We start from the raw sequence: 10000 nt of genomic DNA on the forward strand, positions 1-10000 counted from the left end.
TTTCTGTGTGTGTGTGTGTTTGTGCTTTGGGCAATAGGGGTGAGTTAAATCAGAGACTGATGTTTTGCTCGACGCGAAACTCTTTCTGTCCTTCTCTGCCTCCTTTCACAAACATTACATCATATCCCTCCTTGGGTCTGTTTAAGACTGGATCCTTATAGAGCGGCAACCGTTCAGGGCTACGTCTGTTTAAGACGGGATCCTTAGGCCTGCAGCCGTAAGACGTGTTAATCAGCTAGTGAGATCACCAATGAATTCATCGCTCGTCCCTGAACCCTTAACCCCGCCTTAGTAGGCAACAACACGCGATCGGGATTGGTCACTTGCTGCTCCTTGAACTGGTTTTCTTGAGTTTGACTCGGTTATTCGCTTTCAGCGAGAGTAAAGAAGACAGGAGAGATGGATGAAAACCTAAATCGATGTTTCCTAACAGCCCCCTCCACCCCCCCCCCCAAACCCTCCTTTCCTTTTCCTCATTCAGGGTTCGGCGTTCCACGCATCGCGGAGGCAAAAGTACGGTAACGTCTTCAAGACCCACCTTTTGGGACGCCCCCTGATCCGGGTCACCGGTGCGGAGAACGTCCGGAAGGTTCTAATGGGAGAGCACACGTTGGTCAGCGTGGACTGGCCTCAGAGCACCTCGACCCTACTGGGACCCAACTCACTGGCTAACTCTATAGGAGATATACACCGCAAGAGACGAAAGGTAATACACACACACACACACACACACACACACACACACACACACACACACACACACACACACCCTACTGACACACACACACACACACAACACACACACACACACACACACACACACACACACACACACACACACATATACACATATACACATCCAGGTATAGAATGAGGCTCCTTGTGCATCAGAGAGCAGTCAGACTAATCGCAGGTCATTATAGGGGCTTGTGTACAGGGGGCCTCCAGGACCCCCAGAGCCAGGGGAGCATGGCCCAGATTACACCCCACTGACCCCCTCACCCTCCCTGGGTACAGCGGTGGTAACATGAGCCCTTCCCTGGAGGAATCAAGAGATACACACAGAACCACTCTGTTTCTAGATGGGACAATGACTGGGGAGAGGGTGGGTTTGGGCAGGGTGTGTGTGTGTGTGTGTGTGTGTGTGTGTGTGTGTGTGTGTGTGTGTGTGTGTGTGTGTGTGTGTGTGTGTGTGTGTGCGTGCGTGCGTGCATGTGTGTGGGCGTGTGTGTGGTGTGTGTGTGTGTGTGTGTGTGTGTGTGTGTGTGTGTGTGTGTGTGTGTGTGTGTGTGTGTGTGTGTGTGTGTGTGTGTGTGTGTGTGTGTGTGGGCGCCCAGGGGATAAGAGGATAATGAGGAGAGAGTAAAAGTGTAATTTCCTGTAATGGGCCTGGCACTGAACAGAGAGAGAGAGAGAGAGAGTGAAGGGGAGAGGTAGAGAGGGGTGAGAGAGAGAGGGCGAGCTAGAGAGAGGTGAGGGAGAGAGAGAGGGCGAGGTAGAGAGAGGTGAGGGAGAGAGAGTGTGGGGGAGAGGTAGAGAGAGGTGAGGGAGAGAGAGAGAGTGAGGGGGAGAGGTAGAGAGAGGTGAGAGAGGGAGAGAGGGCGAGGTAGAGAGAGGTGAGGGAGAGAGAGTGAGGGGGAGAGGTAAAGAGAGGTGAGAGAGAGAGAGTGAGGGGGAGAGGTAGAGAGAGGTGAGGGAGAGAGAAGGTGAGGGGAGAGAGAGGTGAGGGAGTGAGGGGGAGAGGTAGAGAGAGGTGAGGGAGAGAGAGAGTGAGGGGAGAGGGAGAGAGAGAGACAGCTGAGGGGGGGAGAGAGACAGGTGAGGAGGAGAGGGAGAGAGAGAGGAGGGGGTAAGGAGAGAAAGTGGGGAGAGGACAGATAGGTAATCAGGAGAGAGGGAGACGGTGAGGCTGGAGAGGTATTCACTCTCTCTGCTTTCACTCTCTCGTTCTTTTCTCTCTCTGGGTAGATAAGGGGTTGGATAGGTGGAAGCCATTCCGTTCTCACGGCCCAAATAGACTGTCCCACTCTCAGACACACACACACACACAAACACACACACACACACACACACACACACACACACACACACACACACACACACACACACACACACACACACACACACACACACACACACACACACACACACACACACACACACACACACAGTGGTTGGCTGCAGGTTCTTTAGTGTCCAGCAGAGGGAAACATAATTGACCTCGTCTTATTGCTGAGAGGTGGAATGGGGGGTTAAAAAGAGAGATACATTGACAAAGAGAAAGAAAATAGATGTTTTTTTTTAAAAGGGCGGGGAGAGGTGGGAGTGTAGACTGTTGGGAGAGATACAGAGAGAGAGAGAGAGACAGCGAGAGAGACAGAGAGAGAGAGTCAGAGAGAGACAGAGAGAGAGAGACACAGAGAGAAACACAGAGAGAGAGAGACAGAGAGACACAGAGAGAGAGACAGAGAGAGAGAGACAGAGAGAGAGAGAGACAGAGAGAGATACAGAGAGAGAGAGACAAAGAGATACAGAGAGAGAGAGAGAGAGACACAGAGAGAGAGAGACAGATAGAGATGGAGAGAGAGAGATGGAGAGAGAGACACAGAGAGAGACACAGAGAGGGATGGAGAGAGAGACACAGAGAGAGATGGAGAGAGAGACAGATAGAGCTGGAGAGAGAGAGAGAGAGAGAGAGAGAGAGAGAGAGAGATACAGAGACAGAGAGAGAGAGATACAGAGAGAGATGGAGAGAGAGAGATGGAGAGAGAGACACAGAGAGAGACACAGAGAGAGACACAGAGAGGGATGGAGAGAGAGACACAGAGAGAGATGGAGAGAGAGACAGATAGAGCTGGAGAGAGAGAGAGAGAGAGAGAGAGAGAGAGAGAGAGAGAGACAGAGACACATAGAGAGAGAGACAGAGAGAGAGACACAGAGAGAGAGCGAGAGAGAGACAGAGAGAGAGAGAGAGACAGAGACAGAGAGAGAGAGAGAGACAGAGACACATAGAGAGAGAAAACAGAGAGTTTAAATAATAAAGGACTGTGGAACCAACACTGATCAGTTTCATGTTCTTTAGAACATATGGAAATCATTACATGTATAGAGGACCGCACTACATACAACTCTCTAGGATGGAGGGATGACTGGAGGGATGGAGGGATGGAGGGGTGACTGGAGGGATGGAGGGATGACTGGAGGGATGGAGGGATGGAGGGATGGAGGGATGACTGCAGGGATGGAGGGATGACTGGAGGGATGGAGGGATGGAGGGATGGAGGGATGGAGGGATGGAGGGATGGAGGGATGACTGGAGGGATGGAGGGATGGAGGGATGACTGGAGGGATGGAGGGATGGAGGGATGGAGGGATGACTGCAGGGATGGAGGGATGACTGGAGGGATGGAGGGATGGAGGGATGACTGCAGGGATGGAGGGATGACTGGAGGGATGGAGGGATGACTGGAGGGGTGGAGGGATGACTGGAGGGGTGGAGGGATGGAGGGATGACTGCAGGGGTGGAGGGATGACTAGAGGAGTGGAGGGATGGAGGGATGACTGGAGTGGAGGGGTGGATGGAGGGATGACTGGAGGAGTGGAGGGATGACTGGAGGGATGGAGGGATGACTGCAGGGGTGGAGGGATGACTGGAGGAGTGGAGGGATGGAGGGATGACTGGAGGAGTGGAGGGATGACTGGAGTGGTGGAGGGATGGAGGGATGGAGGGATGACTGGAGGGATGGAGGGATGACTGGAGGGGTGGAGGGATGACTGGAGGGGTGGAGGGATGACTGGAGGGGTGGAAGGATGACTGGAGGGATGGAGGGATGGAGGGATGACTTCAGGGATGGAGGGATGACTGGAGGGATGGAGGGGTGGAGGGATGACTTCAGGGATGGAGGGATGACTGGAGGGATGGAGGGATGACTGGAGGGATGGAGGGGTGACTGCAGGGGTGGAGAGATGACTGGAGGGGTGGAGGGATGACTGGAGGGATGGAGGGATGACTGGGGGATGGAGGGATGACTGGAGGGGTGGAGGGATGACTGGAGGGATGGAGGGATGACTGGAGGGGTGGAGGGATGACTTCAGGGATGGAGGGATGACTGGAGTGTTGGAGGGATGACTGGAGGAGTGGAGGGATGACTTCAGGGATGGAAGGATGAGTGGAGTGTAAGGATGGAGGGATGGAGGGATGACTGGAGGGATGGAGGGATGGAGGGATGGAGGGATGACTGCAGGGATGGAGGGATGACTGGAGGGATGGAGGGATGGAGGGATGACTGCAGGGATGGAGGGATGACTGGAGGGATGGAGGGATGACTGGAGGGGTGGAGGGATGACTGGAGGGGTGGAGGGATGGAGGGATGACTGCAGGGGTGGAGGGATGACTAGAGGAGTGGAGGGATGGAGGGATGACTGGAGTGGAGGTGTGGATGGAGGGATGACTGGAGGAGTGGAGGGATGACTGGAGGGATGACTGCAGGGGTGGAGGGATGACTGGAGGAGTGGAGGGATGGAGGGATGACTGGAGGAGTGGAGGGATGACTGGAGTGGTGGAGGGATGGAGGGATGGAGGGATGACTGGAGGGATGGAGGGATGACTGGAGGGGTGGAGGGATGACTGGAGGGGTGGAGGGATGACTGGAGGGGTGGAAGGATGACTGGAGGGATGGAGGGATGGAGGGATGACTTCAGGGATGGAGGGATGACTGGAGGGATGGAGGGGTGGAGGGATGACTTCAGGGATGGAGGGATGACTGGAGGGATGGAGGGATGACTGGAGGGATGGAGGGATGACTGCAGGGGTGGAGAGATGACTGGAGGGGTGGAGGGATGACTGGAGGGATGGAGGGATGACTGGGGGATGGAGGGATGACTGGAGGGGTGGAGGGATGACTGGAGTGTTGGAGGGATGACTGGAGGAGTGGAGGGATGACTTCAGGGATGGAAGGATGAGTGGAGTGTAAGGATGGAGGGATGACTGGCACAGTTCTCTTTTGGCCAACATTTATACAAGAAACTTAACACCGATGAGATATAGACAGGGCTGTACATTACATTACAACCGATGAGATATAGACAGGGCTGTACATTACATTACAACCGATGAGATATAGACAGGGCTGTACATTACATTACAACCGATGAGATATAGACAGGGCTGTACATTACATTACAACCGATGAGATATAGACAGGGCTGTATATTACATTACAACCGATGAGATATAGACAGGGCTGAACATTACAACCGATGAGATATAGACAGGGCTGAACATTACAACCGATGAGATATAGACAGGGCTGAACATTACATTACAACCGATGAGATATACACAGGGCTGTACATTACATTACAACCGATGAGATATAGACAGGGCTGAACATTACATTACAACCGATGAGATATAGACAGGGCTGTACATTACAACCGATGAGATATAGACAGGGCTGTATATTACAACCGATGAGATATAGACAGGGCTGAACATTACAACCGATGAGGTATAGACAGGGCTGAACATTACAACCGATGAGATATAGACAGGGCTGAACATTACATTACAACCGATGAGATATAGACGGGGCTGAACATTACATTACAACCGATGAGATATAGACAGGGCTGTACATTACAACCGATGAGAAATAGACAGGGCTGTATATTACAACCGATGAGATATAGACAGGGCTGTATATTACAACCGATGAGATATAGACAGGGCTGTACATTACAACCGATGAGATATAGACAGGGCTGTATATTACAACCGATGAGATATAGACAGGGCTGAACATTACATTACAACCGATGAGATATAGACAGGGCTGAACATTACATTACAACCGATGAGATATAGACAGGGCTGTACATTACAACCGATGAGATATAGACAGGGCTGAACATTACATTACAACCGTTGAGATATAGACAAGGCTGAACATTACAACCGATGAGATATAGACAGGGCTGTACATTACAACCGATGAGATATAGACAGGGCTGAACATTACAACCGATGAGATATAGACAGGGCTGTACATTACAACCGATGAGATATAGACAGGGCTGAACATTACATTACAACCGATGAGATATAGACAGGGCTGTACATTACAACCGATGAGATATAGACAGGGCTGAACATTACAACCGATGAGATATAGACAGGGCTGTATATTACAACCGATGAGATATAGACAGGGCTGAACATTACAACCGATGAGGTATAGACAGGGCTGAACATTACAACCGATGAGATATAGACAGGGCTGAACATTACATTACAACCGATGAGATATAGACGGGGCTGAACATTACATTACAACCGATGAGATATAGACAGGGCTGTACATTACAACCGATGAGAAATAGACAGGGCTGTATATTACAACCGATGAGATATAGACAGGGCTGTATATTACAACCGATGAGATATAGACAGGGCTGAACATTACAACCGATGAGATATAGACAGGGCTGTATATTACAACCGATGAGATATAGACAGGGCTGAACATTACATTACAACCGATGAGATATAGACAGGGCTGAACATTACATTACAACCGATGAGATATAGACAGGGCTGTACATTACAACCGATGAGATATAGACAGGGCTGAACATTACATTACAACCGTTGAGATATAGACAAGGCTGAACATTACAACCGATGAGATATAGACAGGGCTGTACATTACAACCGATGAGATATAGACAGGGCTGAACATTACAACCGATGAGATATAGACAGGGCTGTACATTACAACCGATGAGATATAGACAGGGCTGAACATTACATTACAACCGATGAGATATAGACAGGGCTGTACATTACAACCGATGAGATATAGACAGGGCTGAACATTACAACCGATGAGATATAGACAGGGCTGTACATTACAACCGATGAGGTATAGACAGGGCTGTACATTACAACTGATGAGATATAGACAGGGCTGAACATTACAACCGTTGAGATATAGACAGGGCTGTACATTACAACCGATGAGATATAGACAGGGCTGAACATTACAACCGATGAGATATAGACAGGGCTGAACATTACAACCGATGAGATATAGACAGGGCTGAACATTACAACCATTGAGATATAGACAGGGCTGTACATTACATTACAACCGATGAGATATAGACAGGGCTGAACATTACATTACAACCGATGAGATATAGACAGGGCTGTACATTACAACCGATGAGATATAGACAGGGCTGTATATTACAACCGATGAGATATAGACAGGGCTGAACATTACAACCGATGAGGTATAGACAGGGCTGAACATTACAACCGATGAGATATAGACAGGGCTGAACATTACATTACAACCGATGAGATATAGACGGGGCTGAACATTACATTACAACCGATGAGATATAGACAGGGCTGTACATTACAACCGATGAGAAATAGACAGGGCTGTATATTACAACCGATGAGATATAGACAGGGCTGTATATTACAACCGATGAGATATAGACAGGGCTGTACATTACAACCGATGAGATATAGACAGGGCTGTATATTACAACCGATGAGATATAGACAGGGCTGAACATTACATTACAACCGATGAGATATAGACAGGGCTGAACATTACATTACAACCGATGAGATATAGACAGGGCTGTACATTACAACCGATGAGATATAGACAGGGCTGAACATTACATTACAACCGTTGAGATATAGACAAGGCTGAACATTACAACCGATGAGATATAGACAGGGCTGTACATTACAACCGATGAGATATAGACAGGGCTGAACATTACAACCGATGAGATATAGACAGGGCTGTACATTACAACCGATGAGATATAGACAGGGCTGAACATTACATTACAACCGATGAGATATAGACAGGGCTGTACATTACAACCGATGAGATATAGACAGGGCTGAACATTACAACCGATGAGATATAGACAGGGCTGTATATTACAACCGATGAGATATAGACAGGGCTGAACATTACAACCGATGAGGTATAGACAGGGCTGAACATTACAACCGATGAGATATAGACAGGGCTGAACATTACATTACAACCGATGAGATATAGACGGGGCTGAACATTACATTACAACCGATGAGATATAGACAGGGCTGTACATTACAACCGATGAGAAATAGACAGGGCTGTATATTACAACCGATGAGATATAGACAGGGCTGTATTTTACAACCGATGAGATATAGACAGGGCTGAACATTACAACCGATGAGATATAGACAGGGCTGTATATTACAACCGATGAGATATAGACAGGGCTGAACATTACATTACAACCGATGAGATATAGACAGGGCTGAACATTACATTACAACCGATGAGATATAGACAGGGCTGTACATTACAACCGATGAGATATAGACAGGGCTGAACATTACATTACAACCGTTGAGATATAGACAAGGCTGAACATTACAACCGATGAGATATAGACAGGGCTGTACATTACAACCGATGAGATATAGACAGGGCTGAACATTACAACCGATGAGATATAGACAGGGCTGTACATTACAACCGATGAGATATAGACAGGGCTGAACATTACATTACAACCGATGAGATATAGACAGGGCTGTACATTACAACCGATGAGATATAGACAGGGCTGAACATTACAACCGATGAGATATAGACAGGGCTGTACATTACAACCGATGAGGTATAGACAGGGCTGTACATTACAACTGATGAGATATAGACAGGGCTGAACATTACAACCGTTGAGATATAGACAGGGCTGTACATTACAACCGATGAGATATAGACAGGGCTGAACATTACAACCGATGAGATATAGACAGGGCTGAACATTACAACCGATGAGATATAGACAGGGCTGAACATTACAACCATTGAGATATAGACAGGGCTGTACATTACATTACAACCGATGAGATATAGACAGGGCTGAACATTACATTACAACCGATGAGATATAGACAGGGCTGTACATTACAACCGATGAGATATAGACAGGGCTGTATATTACAACCGATGAGATATAGACAGGGCTGAACATTACAACCGATGAGGTATAGACAGGGCTGAACATTACAACCGATGAGATATAGACAGGGCTGAACATTACATTACAACCGATGAGATATAGACGGGGCTGAACATTACATTACAACCGATGAGATATAGACAGGGCTGTACATTACAACCGATGAGAAATAGACAGGGCTGTATATTACAACCGATGAGATATAGACAGGGCTGTATATTACAACCGATGAGATATAGACAGGGCTGTACATTACAACCGATGAGATATAGACAGGGCTGTATATTACAACCGATGAGATATAGACAGGGCTGAACATTACATTACAACCGATGAGATATAGACAGGGCTGAACATTACATTACAACCGATGAGATATAGACAGGGCTGTACATTACAACCGATGAGATATAGACAGGGCTGAACATTACATTACAACCGTTGAGATATAGACAAGGCTGAACATTACAACCGATGAGATATAGACAGGGCTGTACATTACAACCGATGAGATATAGACAGGGCTGAACATTACAACCGATGAGATATAGACAGGGCTGTACATTACAACCGATGAGATATAGACAGGGCTGAACATTACATTACAACCGATGAGATATAGACAGGGCTGTACATTACAACCGATGAGATATAGACAGGGCTGAACATTACAACCGATGAGATATAGACAGGGCTGTATATTACAACCGATGAGATATAGACAGGGCTGAACATTACAACCGATGAGGTATAGACAGGGCTGAACATTACAACCGATGAGATATAGACAGGGCTGAACATTACATTACAACCGATGAGATATAGACGGGGCTGAACATTACATTACAACCGATGAGATATAGACAGGGCTGTACATTACAACCGATGAGAAATAGACAGGGCTGTATATTACAACCGATGAGATATAGACAGGGCTGTATAT

At 47.8% G+C, this 10000-nt stretch overlaps 1 protein-coding gene across 1 annotated transcript in view; it reads left to right on the forward strand.

The window, feature by feature from the left end:
• The window catches only part of LOC115127502 (cytochrome P450 26B1), a 52629-nt gene that overhangs the window by 27179 nt on the left and 15450 nt on the right, over positions 1–10000 (forward strand). The window contains exon 2 of the mRNA XM_065025213.1: positions 482–706. Within this exon, the coding sequence (XP_064881285.1) occupies positions 482–706 (225 nt within the window). The remainder of the gene's footprint in view (positions 1–481; positions 707–10000) is intronic.

Source organism: Oncorhynchus nerka, linkage group LG12 (assembly GCF_034236695.1).
Source record: "Oncorhynchus nerka isolate Pitt River linkage group LG12, Oner_Uvic_2.0, whole genome shotgun sequence".
NCBI lineage: Eukaryota > Metazoa > Chordata > Actinopteri > Salmoniformes > Salmonidae > Oncorhynchus > Oncorhynchus nerka.